This window comes from Bison bison, unplaced genomic scaffold (assembly GCF_000754665.1).
Source record: "Bison bison bison isolate TAMUID 2011002044 unplaced genomic scaffold, Bison_UMD1.0 scf7180017864469, whole genome shotgun sequence".
Classification (NCBI taxonomy): Eukaryota; Metazoa; Chordata; class Mammalia; order Artiodactyla; family Bovidae; genus Bison; species Bison bison.
In genome coordinates, this window is record NW_011495030.1 from 7378144 (window position 1) to 7396807 (window position 18664).

The 18664-nt window shown below is 41.1% G+C and overlaps 1 protein-coding gene across 3 annotated transcripts in view; it reads right to left on the reverse strand.

Moving 5' to 3' along the window:
• The window catches only part of GLIS3 (GLIS family zinc finger 3), a 507521-nt gene that overhangs the window by 45237 nt on the left and 443620 nt on the right, over nt 1–18664 (reverse strand). For all 3 annotated transcript variants that reach the window (XM_010860704.1, XM_010860705.1, XM_010860703.1), the window contains one exon: nt 9424–9592. In XM_010860704.1, the coding sequence (XP_010859006.1) occupies nt 9424–9592 (169 nt within the window). The remainder of the gene's footprint in view (nt 1–9423; nt 9593–18664) is intronic.

Consider the following 18664-nt stretch of genomic DNA (forward strand, 5'->3'; position numbering starts at 1 on the left):
GGTCTTTTCAAATGAGTCAGCTCTTCGCATGAGTGGCCAAAGTATTGGAGTTTCAGCTTCAGCATCAGTCCTTCCAATGAACACCCAGGACTGATCTCCTTTAGGATGGAATGGTTGGATCTCCTTGCAGTCCAAGGGACTCTCAAGAGTCTTCTCCAACACCACAGTTCAAAAGCATCAATTCTTCAGCACTCAGTCTTCTTTATAGTCCAACTCTAACATCCATACATGACCACTGGAAAAACCATAGCCTTGACTAGATGGACCTTTGTTGGCAAAGTAATGTCTCTGCTTTTTAATATGCTGTCTAGGTTGGTCATAACTTTCCTTCCAATGAGTAAGCATCTTTTAATTTCATGGCTGCAGTCACCATCTGCAGTGATTTTGGAGCCCCCAAAAATAAAGTCAGCCATTGTTTCTACTGTTTCCCCATCCATTTGCCATGAAGTGATGGGACCGGATGCCATGATCTTCATTTTCTGAATGTTGAGCTTTAAGCCAATTTGTTCATTCTCCTCTTTCACTTTCATCAAGAGGCTTTTTACTTCCTCTTCACTTTCTGCCATAAGGGTGGTGTCATCTGCATATCTGAGGTTATTGATATTTCTCCCGGCAATCTTGATTCCAGCTTGTGCTTCTTCCAGCCCAGCGTTTCTCATGATGTACTCTGCATAGAAGTTAAATAAGCAGGGTGACAATATACAGCCTTGACGAACTCCTTTTCCTATTTGGAACCAGTCTGTTGTTCCATGCCCAGTTCTAACTGTTGCTTCCTGACCTGCATACAGGTTTCTCAAGAGGCAGGTCAGGTGGTCTGGTATTCCCATCTCTTTCAGAATTTTCCACAGTTTCTTGTGATCCACACAGTCAAAGGCTTTGGCATAGTCAATAAAGCAGAAATAGATGTTTTTCTGGAACTCTTTAGCTTTTTCAATGATCCAGCAGATGTTGGCAATTTGATCTCTAGAGAAAGGTTAGGGCTTTCCAAGCGGCACTAGTGGTAAAGAACCCACCTGCCAATGGAGATGTAAGAGATGCAAGTTCAATCCCTGGGTCAGGAAGATTCCTTGGAGGAGGTCATGGCAACCCACTCCAATATTCTTGCCTAAAGAATCCCATGGACAGAGGAGACTGGCAGGCTATGGTCCATAGGGTCACAAAATTTAGACACTACTGAAGCAACTTAGCATGTGCAGAGACAGGTTGGTTCTTATAGATGGAAAGAACATTAAATCCCCAAAATGCTATCATTTTGCATTTCCAGCACCTCATCCAGTACTATGCAATGATAATAAATGTTGGCTGTTGCTGTTGAAGAAATACTCTGTTGAGACTACTGGTTCCATAGACATGGTTCCCAACTTAGTGTCAATTCTTGTGTCCAGGTAGATATCTTTGTCGAACTGGTGCGAATGGCCAGCTGAATATTTGTTCAGAAACCAGTTTCTGTTTCTGAGGGGAGAATATCTTATTCAAGAGAACAATTTCAGCCATTTACTCTGAGAAAGACGATTAAAACAGAGAAAAGTTTTTCTCCTTGCAACTAAACAGAAAAGCAACTAAAGACTATTTCTCAGAAAAGGAAGCTAACCCAAAGACTAACCAAAAAAGACTAACCCAAAGAACTTTGTCTCTTGGTTTTTCTTCTCCTCAATAAGACCCCTCACCACTAATGAACAAAGAGTCCTTCACCTACAAAAACATACACAGTTTCTCAGCAGCCAATTTCTCCAACTGTTTCCACCTGAGAGGGGAAAAGATGACATTGATTTCCAGATCACACTGTTAAAACACTAAGCAGAGGCTTTCCTTTCCAGCCTTTTCTATATCAGAGAAGACGTACTTTGTAATGTGGATATCTTGACTTGGGCTAGAATGGCTTGTGGGATTCCACTTTAGGAATTTTGGTTCTATATAACTCGCTCTTTCAGAGAAAGCATATGAAAAGAACACACTGCATACATCTGAATACTCTAATAGCTTAGCAAACTCCATGTTGCTTCATGCTAATGCACTCAAGTAGAGATTTCAAGAAAAAGAATTCTATTTTACCTCAAGCCTTCTTTGTTACTGTCATGACTCACTTTCCTGACTGAAAATCCAAGGGGACTAAAAAAACACCATCTCGGGCTTCACGTGAAGTGGATCTGTTTGGAATGCGGGAACCAAACAAAGATGGCTGATTTGGCATTCAGAGGTGAAAAAACTCCACTGGCACTTAAAAATTATAATTCCCTTTATAGACTTTCTAATAGATAGTTTGTGGTGTGTGTTTATAATTAATTTGAAAACAGGGAAATAGTGCATTTCAAAATTTAAAATCCATGGAAAACAGTTTGATGTGAATGAATATTTGAACCGCAAATCAAGCTATGTGTTTGGTGGAGTAACACACAAAAGCTCACATCAGCATCTCCTGCTTTGCCATGAAGTCACACGGAGAAGAATGTGGAGATGGGAAAGCATCAGTCATCTCTTCAGGATTACTGCTGCCCTTCACACTGGAAAAAGGAGCTTGGACTTTATTCCAAGAATGGTGGGAACACAGACGCCAGCAGGAAACCCTCAGTGATTCAATCTACCCTTTAAGGGCAGCTCTTGTTGTGGTGTGGAGCCAAGACCATGTGTGTGTTGGGTGAAGGTGGAAGGTTGTGGGTAGGTAAGACTGGATGTTGGAAAAACAGTTAGGGGACTGTTGTACTTGAGATAGAAGGGGATAGCGGTGAAGTAGGTTTAGAGGAGTAGAGTTGATTAGGCTTAAAATGTATCTGAAGGTAGAGCTAAATTAGGCTCATAAAAGTTTGGCAGACAACACAGATGTTTAAATTAGAGATAGATTAGAGAGGACTAGGGAAGCTAGCTCAGCAATGCCTTTGTTGTTCTACTTTTCTTCCAAAGGATCCATTCAGAATCACTGGGTAGGTAAGAGCAAAGTAACACCAATTTCCTCGTATGGGTGACTTACTGGGAATGACTCTGGGTAGCATATTTATAAGAAGCTATTATTAATAGTAAAGTGAATATCACTGTGAGAAGAAAGCTCATTCCAAAGGCCTATAACACAACTGACATTTTCCACAGAGGATGAAGCATGACTGTGGTCATGATCAATATTTAAGAAGTTTTAAGACCAGTGGGCTGTTCCGCCCTGGAATATTCCATCAAGAAGTACCAGAAGTTTCCCACAGATTTAAGGAAAACAAAACAGAAAAAAGGACCTCAAGCCTTTCCAGTCTAAGATCCAATGCTGTAATCTCCATTATCAAGTCCAGGATATTGGAATTTTCTTCCTCTTTGTGTCTACAGCATCAACATCAGAACAACTTTCATTACATTCAATTCTCAAGTAGACGTGTGGAGGGGTGGACTTTGGACCTCACCTCTCTTAATCTTGAATATCTGTGTAAGTCTCTTTTCTAGAAAGAAATTGACCCCTTAATGGAAAGCTAAATGTGGATAACTGTCTTCTGAATAGAAAGGGCTGAAACCCAAAGAATGATGCTCATGACCTGGCATTAGGTGAGCATCCTATCAAATCATTCAATCACTCTTAAAAATTTCTTCTTTTGCTGGGCCTAGAATATGTTTTGAACTCTTGCTCAATGGATAATAGGATATGGAGGCCTTTGAAATGTATACCAGAGTCACCAGGGTACCTGTCTTAGCCAAATACACAAAGCCTGTTCTCTAGATAAAGCCCAAACTCCTTATAGCAGTTCATGAGGCTCTTCCAACATTTATTTATAAAGCTCCACTCTTGCCTGCTCTCGCTCCTCTTAGTTTATAAAATATATACATATATATGTCAGGCAATATCATACATCATATATATACACATATGGTCCTACAGACCTTCAGATTTCAAGGAGACATTTCTTCTTCTATTTCTGCCTCCCCAATTTTGGTTAGGTGCCTCTACCATCTCCTGTAGCAACCTTTCCTAATATCCTAAATTATGATCACCAATTGACCTGGTTAGCTCTCACAGGACTGAGTGCTTAAAGACTGCAGGACTCCCATCAGTCTCCTTCATCACATATCCTCAGTGTCTAGCATATTGCATTGGTGCCCAAACATCAGCTGACTGACTCAATAAATGAACAAACCTCAATGCTAGGATTGATTTTGATAAACTTTAATATTTTATATGATGCTTATGATTTAGTCATTATTGCATGCACCCCATTCCAGTACTCTTGCCTGGAAAATCCCATGGACAGAGAAGCCTGGTGGGCTGTAGTCCATGGGGTCGCTAAGAGTTGGACACAACTGAGCGACTTCACTTTCACTTTTCACTTTTATGCACTGGAGAAGGAAATGGCAACCCACTCCAGTGTTCTTGCCTGGAGAATCCCAGGGACGGGGGAGCCTGGTGGGCTTCCGTCTATGGGGTCACACAGAGTCAGACACAACTGAAGTGACTTAGCAGCAGCAGCAGTACACATAATAGAAGATTAAAATGAGAGAGAAAAGATTAAGTGTAAAGAGAGAATGTGTATATGTCTATGGAAAAGGTGAGTAGGTGAAGATATCCACGTTCCTGCTTACTCAGGAAGTTCTGGGAAAGGCAATACAGCAAAGCAGGCCTAGTTTGAGCTGTTTAGATGCTACAGATGTAAATATGTGAGAATAGTTAGTATTGAGCATCTAGTATTAAAGACCACAGGAAAGCAAATGGAACCTTAGCAATGGCAAGAGACTCCCAGCAACATGTGTATGCATGAACATTTGTATTAGAACAACTATGTACTGTATAGAAGTATGCAGGTTAGACAAGATGTAGGACCTTTGAGAACTGAGGTGACCACCCTTCAGACCAATGAATCAAGGGGAGTAATCCTTTCTAGAAACTCCTCCAGGCTAGAAACAGGAGTTGGTAATGAATCCTGTTTCTGAGGCCTTCCCCTCACTGGTCCTTTTTGCTTGTTAAACCCTCCTTAGGATCTACCACTGTGAAGAGAAGCATAAGAAACCTGGAGGTTACAAGGAAACTTTAGGTTCCTGCCCTCAGAGAACTAATAATCTAGTTAACAAATAGACATCTGGGAAATGGAAAACAAACAAGATGGATAATAAGCACCCAGTGATTTAACTGGGGAGCTGCAAGAGGCAAGTTGAGTATTAAGCCAAGCTCAAGGCTGATAACATTTAGTCAAGGATGATAAGATATTGAGGGAATATCCTTCTGTCTCTTTAGACAGAGAAAGATCCTGAATTAAGATGAAGAAATAACCAAACTAAGTCAATGAGCAGGTTGATTTGACAAGAGTTAAAGAACTTTACATAACTGCAAAGATATTACACAGAAAACAATTGCTATTTTTAACCCAATGACATCCAGGAAAGACACAAAAGGTTCCCAATGGTGAATTAGAAAATGCTGTCTATGAAGACCAGCCCTGGTTACTCAAAGGCACAGAAAGACTGCACATACATCAAAGTACCTAGAACTCTAGCAATATTACAGCTGATATGAATAGAAAATAGTAAGTCTTCCCAATACTTCATATAGACTCAAGAAACTGACATTTATTATTTGGTTAAGGTATTTAGGTTATGTTCTCAAAAACAACTGTCCCTAACATTCTTTGATGTTGATTCCTGTACTAGAATGTATTCTCTTCAGGGAAGAGCACGTCCTTTCCTTGCTTTTAGTCTTCTCTGGCTCAGAGGCGGGGCTCATAGGAAGCCCTTTACATGTCACTCCACTCTGGTAAATCCACAAGTCCCCTAAGTCTGGCACTTGTACTACAAAGCACACCATGTTTGTGGCCTTCTTTGGAATGAAGAGAGGCAGCCAACATGCTCTTAGACAAGGTCAGTGACACAAGTCTAGCTGACTTATTCTTGGGACTGGGAGATTTCTCCATCTCAAAAAAAAAAAAAAAGGTTTCCATCAATGTTTATTTTCTCTAGTCTAACAGACATACTTTGAAACTCAGTAAATTAACATTTCCCAAGACACTGGGCTCCTCTTATGGGAAGCCACTGCCATAAAGCACCACTGGCTCAACCAACATGACATGGTAAAACACCACTTCCCATAATAATTTTAAGTCAACATTAGGTGATGTGGTGTGATTTGGCTTAACTCACTGAAACGATGTATCATTCAGATAATATTTCAAAATAAAAACGGAACCTTGTCAAATTGAGAAAACTTGCATTTCCTTTATTTTATGGTGGGAAGGATCAAAGGACCTCATGTTAACTGGATAGATGCAGTGGACATTTCCTGACTTATGACAGTGACTCAGCCCATTTTATTAACAAGTTAAAGTTAAATAAATGATGAATCAATGCCCGCAAAGCAGGGGGAAAATGCCAGTTTCCCACTAAAATTCGCAAAGTGTGATAAACTTATTTCCGTTAGGAAAACTGCTGAAGTTTTTACTGGGGGATTTCCCAGGCAAACAGAGGCAAAGATATATAAACCCAAAGCGGAAGGTAAGCACATTTCCTCTTAGTGTTTTTATGCTGAATACTAATGCAAACACAGTGAATAATTCAGGGCTGTTTCAAGTCATCCTCATCTTCAAACCTGATTGGAAGAGATAACCTTCCATGCCCTTGCTCCTTCTAGTTGGGCTGGCAGAGGAATGGGGCACACATTCTGTGGGGAGAGCAGAGCAGCAAGGCAGAGCCACAAAAGTGAAAATATCCACTTTACTCACCCAGCCATACAAAGTACACCACCCTCCTCTGCCTCTCCATTTACTCTTCCATGGCTATTCATATTATCAGTCACTGCAATCATTTGACAACATCCTCTGGCTTCCAAACCTGAACCTTTCAGCTATGTCAAGGTTGCCTATCCTCATGCCATGTAAGAGTCTAGGTGCTTTACCTGCTTTGGTTCATCTAATCCTAATTCCCTGTGAGTTGCACACTAAGGCTCAACAGAGCTAAGGAACACCCCATCACCTATGCGTTACTCTTGCCAAATATGAACAAATCTGTTTAGGAGGAAAAAATCAAATTAGTTCAAATTGTGGAACATTCTGCAAAATAAATATCCTGGGTTCTTCAAAAACTGTTGATGTCATGAAAAAAAAACAATAATAATAATGATGAAGAAGATGATAATTTTTTTAAAAGCTAGGAGAATTCATTAGAGTAAAGAAGACAGAAAAGAAATGAAAAATATGATCTTTATTAGATCCTGGATCATAAAAAAAAAACAACTCTATCTATAAAGAACTTTATTCACACATATGAGGAAATTTGAATATTGATTGCATAGTAGATAATAACACTTTATCAATGTTAAATTTCCTGAGTGTGATAATTACATTGTGATTATGTAGGAGAAATGTACTTCTGAGGAGATCTTTCCTAAGGTAATTAGGGTTAATGTTCATTGATATTCCCAACAATCTCTCAGATTGGTTCTGAAACAACAGGCAAGCAAACAAACAAAGGCTCTCTCAAGTCAGAAAGAGAAAGAGAGAGAAGGTGGGAAAATGTTAACAACTGGCAAACATGGGTGCAGAGTATATATGGGTGTTCACTGTGCCATTCTTACAGTTTTTAAATATGTTACCAACATAAAAAAGATGAAATTAAAAAAATTATAAAATAAAAATGAAATGTAAAAGACAAGACTGAAACAAGCTAAGTAGCAGGAGCATCTAAGGAACACATTCAAACAATCAGCAGCTGTGGGAGCTGGAACTTAATCTGGTGTTTAGGTGGCTGTTGTTCTTAACTCCATTAACGGCTACAATCTTTTTCTACATTTATTCTTTTAAAGGCTACGTACAAAAAAGAAAACACACAGATTACGTCCTTCTTCTATTCTTGTAAAAAGTCTTTACAAGCACCAATAAGAAGATGAGGCAAAGAGGAAGAGGCCCCTATGGATGGTTTCTTAGCTTCACTACCTGGTAGGGGATGATTCTCGGCCAGGCAGAATGAAACGGGATGATGAAAAGCCAATGAATAATATCACTTAAAACCCAACTGGAAGGTAAATAAAATCCTAAAATGAATAAGCTCAACTGAATTTAAGGAAATATGTCCGATAACTGGCGAGTCTGTGAATTTAATAGATGATTATCATTTGCACTGGTTTGCTGACAGGTTTTGTGGGCGAAGGCTAATCATTTGTTTACACTTAGCCATGAACACAGAAGTGTTAAGGTAAGTCTAACATATCTGATCCATGTTTTAATTGCCTATCAGATACATCCACATGGATGTTTCACAGCCACCTGAAACTCAAAACCCCAAAGTCCGTTAATTATCATTCCTTCTTTCCCACCCTTCCCTCTACTCAACATCCTCTTTTCTTCTGTTAATAGCACCATCATCCACCTTGATGTCTTGGGATAAAACCCCAGAATGAATTCTGGTCCTTCTTCTTTACCCCACACATACATTATAATTAGTGATTCTGTATCCTAATAGCCCTCGAATAAACTCTCCATCTTATTGCTTTACTTTAGTTCAGGTCTTCATATTGTTCACAAAGACTTCTACAATAACCTCCTTCTTATTTTCCCTGCCTCTCCCCTCTGATTCGTCTTAATTACTTTACTATCTTGTCACTTGAATTCCTTCTCTACCAAGGACTCAAAGGATGCTTCTTAAATGAACAGATGTATTAATAAACAGTAGGCATACATTTTTAAAATGTGGCTCAGTGGACTTAACACATTAAAAAACTCCTAGACCAGGCCAATGCCAACAAAACCACAGATTGCTGGTGACATCAAATATTCAAAACTTTATCCTTATTGCCTATTCAACCCATTATTTTGTACACCTAATGTCTACTACTCCAGGATTGCATAGAGGTGCCCACAAGAACTTTCTCCCCTGTGGATATTTAGGAGTAACCCCTCCATAGGTCAATTCAAGCCAGATGAGAAGTGGAGAGAATGGAAGGAGTGGCATACTGTCATACCACAAGGCAGTCCAAATGTCAAGATTTAAAAATTTTCTTTCAGAAACTCTTTACGAGGGTGGTATCAACACAAAGTATTCAGTGAGCAGCCCCTTTCTGGCAGTGCATTTAAAATCCTGTGCCCTTTTATGCTGTGCTGTTAAAATAACACTACTGAACTATGGTTCTGAAGGCACCATCTTACATCTGGAAAGCATTTCAACCTATAGGGACATTACCTTAAAACTGAGTCCCTGAAACAAACTAAGGAAAGATGAGAAAATTCTGATCTGTTTGGTCAGTATCAGACACTTCAGTTGATTATTACCAGTATCTTCATTTTTTTCCCCCATGGAAAATTAAACAGATAATGAGGTATTTGATTCACGTGCTCTGTGTATGTACTTTTAAAATGTCACCTTTGTGTAATTCAACCCACCAATGGATTATTAATAAAATGCAACTGTCAAAGCTCTTCTCGGTGGAGAGAGGTTTAGCGGCGCCACCTATTAGAAGAGAGAGACAGATGGCCTTACCTCTCAGCTCCGGCGTCCACAGCTGCGAGTGGAGGTAACTGGGAGGAGGGGTTGTGGGGGCTCCCCTGTACAGTATGTCCCGGAGAAGGGTGACTGACAGGATGTGGGGGTGGCACGGCCCCAGCAGCTGTTCCACTTCGGCTTGAGTGATTGCTGGAGAAAATGGAAGCTGAAATCAAGGGAGAACAAGCATCAGGTTGCACCCCAAATGAAGTGCATGCTTTTTAAATACTGAAGGCTGACAGCAAGCATATTTTAGGGGCTTGTTTGTTTTCCTCTCGGTGGTTTTAAGGGAACAGTTCTCCCCTTACTGGATATACACAGCTTCTGTTTTCATGGTGGAACAGGTTCCTGGCCAACGCGCCTTTACTGCTGCTTGAGCAGTTCATGTCCGCTCGCTCCAGGCTGACGTTCATGGTTTCTCGTAAGAGCTGCCCTGCCCGGCAAGGGCCCTGTCTGGACACTGTGTAATTAGGCCATCTTGTAATGGTTGTACCTGGGCGAAGGTCTCTGTATTTGCACTTTTCAGTCACAGGGGATGAGAATCAGGTAACACAGTATTCGGTCTGCTGACCCGGAAGGACACAACATAGGCTTCCCCCTTTTTCTTGGCGCCGCAGTGAGGCGCTGTGGGTCACTCCCAGCATCCCTGTCACTGCTAAATCAATGTAATTGAGAACAGAGCTTCCCCTGATCCTAGTACCACTGCAGGACCCTACATTCTTTTAACTTGAGAGTCTCTCCGACCCTGGGCATTTCCCAATGGTGTGATGAATAAATGTACCCAGTCTTGATCAAAAATGAGTCCTCTCCCAAAACCACAAAGTATGGAAAAGGGGCCTCTGGGATCTTCTCCCGCTGTTGTCTGTTATGACACAGAGAGTCAGTTACAGCCTCATTCTCGAGGGCAGTCTACCCTTTGAGAACTGTAAATGACCTCAAACTTAAATATGTACCTATTTAGATCAGCTAATTGGTACGGTATCACAGAAGAAACTGGGGCCTGTCACTTTCAGAGTCTATCACTATCAGAGGGGCTCTCTCCATGTTCGGACCTACTCAGCAGATATCTCATTATGCTGCAATAATAGTAGCATCATTATGCTGACTCTTTAACTGCCTTCTCTATACAAAGCTCTGCAGAGCTTTATACCCATCTCTGCTCTTTTTGAACTTACTCTACTGATATCAAAGAATAAATGGATTTCAAAAAATTCGAAAAATCAGGTTCAGGATTCAGAAAAAGAAGCCACATAATCAAAGAGATTTGAAGGTTTAGAAGTTCAGGAGCTGTATTTTTAGACCAGTACACTTTTCTCCTACCTCTCCAGGATAGAATTAATACCCCAGATGACCCAGCCCCCCCAAAGCGTAATCCAATGGAATAAAAGTTCAAGTACTTAAAGGAACATGTGAAGAAGCAGAATTATCATCTTCCCGCTCAAAAAGCTACTGACAGGAGTGTGATCTCATTTGAAGGTTTTATTTTTGGTAAGTCAGCATTGTGTCAGGCTGACTTCTGTCCTCAGACGCCTGCATCCTCCACTGTCTTCCAGGTCTTGAAGAGGTGGTGAGACTAGAAAATGTTTACCGGCTCTAAAGGGCAATGCAGAGCTTCTGCACGTCAGCCTCCAGAAGAGCCCCACATTTGCAAACTCGCTAGTCACCTTATGAATCACTACCTCATTTATGCTCAGCTCGCTCAGGCAACCACATTCTGCTTGTATTCCAAATAATAATTTTACCCACGGGAGAAGGCTGTTTGGATTGACTGTGGCAATAGTTTCAATACGGGGTTTGTCAGCATGAAGCTTGGTGTTTTATATACTATTCCAAAAACTAATGGAATAATAAGAGGTCACAGAGACACTGCGAAAACACAGCTAATTTTTTTTGTGCCTTAATGTGGAAACGTGAATTCCCTTATTTATTTTGTTGTACCTGCTGAATGCATCCATCACTTATTATCCCCTGGAGATGTTTTTGTGTGTGTGTGTGTGTTTATCACAGGCAAGTGCTGCCTTGCTGTTTACAACCCATGAGTAACAGAGAAATCTGGTATGCACACTCCATGCTCTGCTCTGTGTTTCGATAGAAAATGTGCTACTCCCCAAAGGTCTACATTAGTGATATTAGCTTTGTTTTTGCATTAGCTGCAATGAAATAGGCTGTGAAATTTGGTATTGTGTGTAGCCTGCCACACACTGAAAGTCAGGCCTGATTAAGGTCCTCTCCTTCAGCCCACTTAATAACCAGGCCCAATCATCCATCAATCATGCATCCATCCACCCATTCTCCAACCATTACTTTTTTTAATTCAATATTTATTTGGTATCTACTACATGCTAGCCACTCTACTATATGTGGGTTCCTATCCTTGAGGAGGTTGCAGTTGAATAAGGGGTACAGATCTCTATAAATCATTATACCAAAATACTGAGACTTACTAGGATACAGCATCAAATAGTGTCCAAGTCTATAACATACTATCTCATTTGTGGCCTCCAAATGTGCCCTAATCTCTGGCCAAATCAGACAACTGACCACACCTCAAATATGTCATAGCAATGTATGCTACTGTGCTTTTTGCCTGTCATATCCTCTACCTTTCTGTACTTATTTCAATATTTTTGCTGTGTGCATACAGTTACTTGTGTTCTTCTCATTTATCTCTCAGCAGCCAATTATTCCACAAGTATTTATGGGGTACCTACCATGTGACAAACACTGAGCCAGGTTTTGGGATAGACTAGGGAACCAGATACTCTTGGTGCCTACTGTCTCCAATGCATCATTCATGTTTATTTAGTAAATGAAAATGAACACAATCTAAATGCCATTGGAGACCATCCTGGGTTCCATGAACAGGACAAGGACAGAAAGGAACATTCATCCACCAACTCCTGTCCCCCATTGGTAAAGGGTATTACTTCTCTCACACTTCCAAGTAGGTACATGTACCACAGTGGTTAAACGTTCTCACAGATGCCCAACATCTGGGCATCAGGGAAGCCTGAGGACAGAAAACTAGTGCATTTGAGGGGAGGTGCTGCCAAGTTATGCTTGGTTGCCATAGCAATGGCCATAGGTAGGGACAGGTAGTGAAGGGGATGTGAGATGGAACATAAGAGGTGTATGGTTTAGGTTTGAAGGCTCAGAAACTTGCCCTCCAGCTGTGCTGAGGTCACGTGTTGACTGATCAACAGTTAAAACATACATCTACAGCTCTTCCATTCACTGCTATAGCCAGTGACTGGCACTGAAACAGGCAGAGACCCTTTGACTGGGGACCCCATAAGAATAAGGAAGGGAGGCTTTAGGGTTCAATTTGAAGCATATTAAAGAAAGTGTATGGGTTTCCCTGGTGGCTCAGCTGGTAAAGAAAGTGTATGGAGCAGTTTCTTAGGTAGGGTATAAGAAATTACCTGTCAGCAAAAGGAAACCTGTGATTTGCCTTTATATTCTAACAGATAGAATGAGAAGTATAAAACAAATTCTATTCTGCTTAGATAATTTTGTAGAAGCTTATAATTCAGTGTTGACACAGAGTGCTTTGCAAGCAGAGTCCAAGGCAACGTTTGGGGATACTGCCTGAGACAAAAATAATGACCAGAGACTTGGAGGAATTAACTATAGAATTGTGGCTCAGATCAGTTCAGTTCAGTTCAGTTCAGTCACTCAGTCGTGTCCAACTCTCTGCGACCACATGAACTGCAGCATGCCAGGCCTCCCTGTCCATCACCAACTCCTGGAGTCCACCCAAACCCATGTCCATTGAGTCGGTGATGCCACCTAACCATCTCATCCACAACCACGTTGTCCCCTTCTCCTCCTGCCCTCAATCTTTCCCAGCATCAGGGTCTTTTCAAATGAGTCAGCTCTTTGCATCAGGTGGCCAAAGTACTAGAGTTGCAGCTTCAACATCATTCCTTCCAATGAACACCAAGGGCTGATCTCCTTTAGGATGGAATGGTTGGATCTCCTTGCAGTCCAGGGGACTCTCAAGAGTCTTCTCCAACACCACAGTTCAAAAGCATCAATTCTGTGGCACTCAGCTTTCTTTATAGTCCAACTCTCACATCCATACATGACCACTGGAAAAACCAGAGCCTTGACTAGACAGACCTTTGTTGACAAGGTAATGTCTCTCTCTGCTTTTTAATATGCTGTCTAGGTTGCTCATAACTTTCCTTCCAAGGAGTAAATGTCTTTTAATTTCTTGGCTGCAGTCACTAGCTGCAATGATTTTGGAGCCCAAAAAGATAAAGTCAGCCACTGTTTTCCACTGTTTCCCCATCTATTTGCCATGAAATGATGGGACCGGATGCCATGATGTTAGTTTTCTGAATGTTGAGTTTTAAGCCAACTTTTTCACTCTCTTCTTTCACTTTCATCAAGAGGCTCTTTAGTTTTTCTTCACTTTCTGCCAGAGGGGTGGTATCATCTGCATATCTGAGGTTATTGATATTTCTCCCGGCAATCTTGATTCCAGCTTGTGCTTCCTCCAGCCCAGTGTTTCTCATGATGTACTCTGCATATAAGTTAAATAAGCAGGGTGACCATATACAGCCTTGACGTACTCCTTTTCCTATTTGGAACCAGTCTGTTGTTCCATGTCCAATTCTAACTCTTGCTTCCTGAGCTGCATATAGGTTCTTCAAGAGGCAGGTCAGGTGGTCTGGTATTCCCATCTCTTTCAGAATTTTCCACAGTTTATTGTGATCCACACAGTCAAAGACTTTGGCATAGTCAATAAAGCAGAAATAGGTGTTTTTCTAGAACTCTCTTGCTTTTTCGATGATCCAACGGATGTTGGCAATTTGATCTCTGATTCCTCTGCCTTTTCTAAAACCAGCTTGAACATCTGGAAGTTCACGGTTCACGTACTGCTGAAGCCTGGTTTGGAGAATTTTGAGCATTACTTTACTAGCGTGTGAGATGAGTACAATTGTATGGTAGTTTGAGCATTCTTTGGCATTGCCTTTCTTTGGGATTGGAGTGAAAACTGACCTTTTCCAGTCCTGTGGCCACTGCTGAGTTTTCCAAATTTGTTGGCATACTGAATGCAGCACTTTTACAGCTTCATCTTTCAGGATTTGAAATAGCTCAACTGGAATTCCATCAATTCCACTAGCTTTGTTCATAGTGATGCTTCCAAAGGCCCACTTGACTTCACATTCCAGGATGTCTGGCTCTAGGTGAGTGTGAGTGATTCACACCATCATGATTATCTGGGTTGTGAAGATCTTTTTTGTATAGTTCTTCTGTGTATTCTTGCCACCTCTTCTTAATATTTTCTGCTTCTCTTAGGTCCATACCATTTCTGTCCTTTATTGAGCTTGTCTTTGCATGAAATGTTCCCTTGGTATCTCTACTTTTCTTGAAGAGATCTCTAGTCTTTCCCATTCTATTATTTTCCTCTATTTCTTTGCATTGATCACTAAGGAAGGCTTTCTTATCTCTCCTTGCTATTCTTTGGAACTCTGCATTCAAATGGGTATATCTTTCCTTTTTTCTTTTGCTTTTTGCTTCCATTCTTTTCACAGCTATTTGTAAGGTCTCCTCAGACAGCCATTTTGCTTTTTTGCATTTCTTTTTCTTGGGGATGGTCTTGATTCCTGTCTCTTGTACAATGTCACGAACCTCCATCCATAGTTCATCAGGCACTCTGTCTATCTGATCTAGTCCCTTAAATCTATTTCTCACTTCTACTCTATAGTCATAATGGGTTTGATCTAGGTCATACCTGAATGGTTTAGTGGTTTTCCTCACTTTCTTCAATTTAAGTCTGAATTTGGCAATATGGAGTTCATGATCTAAGCCACAGTTAGCTCCCGGTCTTGTTTTTGCTGACTGTATAGAGCTTCTCCATCTTTGGCTGCAAAGAATATAATCAGTCTGATTTCGGTGTTGACCATCTGGTGATGTCCATGTGTAGAGTCTTCTCTTGTGTTGTTGGAAGAGGGTGTTTGCTATGACCAGTGCATACTCTTGGCATACTCTCAGTTCTGCCAAGAGTATGCACTCTATTAGCCTTTGCCCTGCTTCATTCTGTACTCCAAGGCCCAATTTGCCTGTTACTCCAGGTGTTTCTTGACTTCCTACTTTTGCATTCCAGTCCCTTATAATGAAAAGGACATCTTTTTTGGGTGTTAGTTCTAGAAGGTCTTGTAGGTCTTCATAGAACCATTCAACTTCAGCTCCTCAATGTTACTGGTCAGGGCATAGACTTGGATTACTGTGATATTGAATGGTTTGCCTTGGAAATGAACAGAGACCATTCTGTCATTTTTGAGATTGCATCCAAGTACTGCATTTTGGACTCTTGTTGACTATGATGGCTACTCCATCATAGCAGTTCATGGTTCAGATCATGAACTCCTTATTGCAAAATTCAGAAAGTAGGGGAAACCAGTAGACCATTCAGGTATGACCTAAATCAAATCCCTTAGGATTATACAGTGGAAATGACAAATGGATTCAAGGGATTAGATCTGATGGAGTTCCTAAAGAACTATGGATGCAGGTTTGTAACATTATATAGGAGGCAGTGATCAAAACCACCCTCGAGAAGAAATGCAAAAAGGCAAAATGGTTCTCTGAGGTGGCCTTACAAATACCCAAGGAAAGAAGAAAAGTGAAAGGCAAAGGAGAAAAGGAAAGATAAACCCATTTGAATGCAGAGTTCTAAAGAATAGCAAGGAGAGATAAAGTAGCCTTCCTAAGTGAACAATGAAAAGAAATAGAGGAAAACAATAGAATGTGAAAGACTAGAGATTTAAGAAAATTAGAGCTACCAAGGGAATATTTCATGCAAAGACAGGCACAATAAAGGACAGAAACAGTATGGACCTAACAGAAGCAGAAGATACTAAGAGGTGGCAAGAATATACAAAAGAACTCAAGGAATACAAAAAAGATCTTAACGGCCCAAATAACCATGATAGTATGATCACTCACCTAGAGTCAGACATCCTGGAGTGCAAAGTCAAGTGGGCCTTAGGAAGCATCACCATGAACAAAGCTAGTGGAGGTGATGGAATTCCATTTGAGCTATTTCAAGTCCTAAAAGACAACACTGTGAAAGTGCTGCATTCAATATGCCAGCAAATTTGGAAAACTCAGCAGTGGCCACAGGACTGGAAAAGATCAGTTCTCATTCCAGTCTCAAAGAAAGACAATGCCAAAGAGTGTCTAAACTACTACTGCACAATTGCACTCATCTCACACGCTAGCAAAGTAATGTTCAAAATTCTCCAAGCCAGGCTTCAATAGTACATGAACCTAAAACTTCCAGATGTTCAAGCTGGATTTAGAAAAGGCAGAAGAACCAGAGATCAAATTGCCAACATCTGTTGGATCATAGAAAAAGCAAGAGAATTCCAGAAAAACATTTACTTCTGCTTCATTGGCTACGCTAAAGCCTTAGACTGTGTGGATCACTACAAACTGTGGAAAATTCGTAAGGAGATGGGAATACCAGAACACCTTACCTGCCTCTTGAGAAACCTTTCTGCAGGTCAAGAAGAAATAGTTAGAACCAGACATGGAACAACAGACTGGTTCCAAATTGGGAAAGGATTACGTCAAGGCTGTATATTGTCATCTTGCTTATCTAACTTATATGCAGAGTACATCATGCAAAATGCCAGGCTGGATGAAGCACAACTGGAATCAAGATTTCCAGGAGAAATATCAATAACCTCAGATATGCAGATGACACCACCCTTATGGCAGAAAGCGAAGAGGAACTAGTGTGCTTATTGATGAAAGTGAAAGAGGAGAGTGAAAAAGCTGGCTTAAAACTCAACATTCAGAAAAGTAAGATCATAGCATCCAGTCCCATCATTTCATGGCAAACAGATGGGGAAACAATGGAAACAGTGACAGATGTCCTTTTCTTGGGCTCCAAAATCACTGCAGATGGTGACTGCAGCCATGAAATTAAAAGATGCTTGTTCCTTGGAAGAAAAGCTATGACAAACTTAGGCAGCATATTAAAAAGCAAAGACATTACTTTGCCAACAATGGTCCATCTAGTCAAAGCTAGGGTTTTTCCAGTAGTCGTGTATGGATGTGAGAGGTGGACCATAAAGAAGGCTGGGTGCCAAAGAATTGATGTTTTTGAACTGTGGTGTTGGACTGCAAGGAGATCAAACCTCAGTCCTAAAGGAAATCAGTCCTGAATATTCATTGGAAGGACTGATGCTGAAGCTGGAACTCCAATGATTTGGCCACCTGATGCAATGAACTGACTCATTTGAAAAGACCCTGATGCTGGGAAAGATGGCATGCAGGAGGAGAAGGGGACGACAGGATGAGATGGCATCACTGACTCGATGGACATGAATTTGAGCAAGCTCTGGGAGTTGGTGATGGACAGGGAAGCCTGGCAAGCTGCAGTCTATGGGGTAGAAAAGAGTAGGATGTAACTGAGCGACTGAACTGAACTATAGAGCATGGCTTTGCAATGTTCATCTAAATCCCAACTCACATACCTTAATATAAAATGGACACAACTTTGGGATCAGGTAGTGATGGCTTCAGTAGGATTGCTCTTGAACTCTTTCAAAGATCCACATTTCTCAGATACTTCCACTACAGCATAGGAAATGCATCCTACAGAGACTTCTAGGAATTTCCAGCTATCAAAGTCATTCACCCAGGATTCTATCTCACTGTGGTGTAAGAATTTTACTTTATTCATTCAAACACAACTTTCTAGCCCCTACTGTGGACTTCCCTGATAACTCAGTTGGTAAAGAATCTGCCTGCAATACAGGAGACCCCGGTTCGATTCCTGGGTCGGGAAGATTCCCTGAAGAAGGGAATGGCTACCCACTCCAGTGCTCTTGAGCTTCTCTTGTGGCTCTGCTGGTAAATAATCTGCCTGCAATGCGGGAGACCTGGGTCGTGGGTTGGGAAGATCCCCTGGAGAAGGGAAAGGCTACCCACTCCAGTATTCTGGCCTGGAGAATTCCATGGACAGTCCATGGGGTTGCAGAGAGTCGGACATGACTGAGCAACTTTCACTTCACTATGGACCAGGCAAGTGCTGATCTCTTAATGTCTCAAATACCTGAGAACTTCACATAGACCAGCCCACTACAACAAATACAGACAAATGCTTGAGCTGTGCCAAGTGATTTTTTTTTTTAACCTAGGGAAGATAATCTCTATGTTAGAGTGCAAGGGTAAGGTCATTTGCAAAAGGAAAAATTTCCTTCCATAGACACTCAGA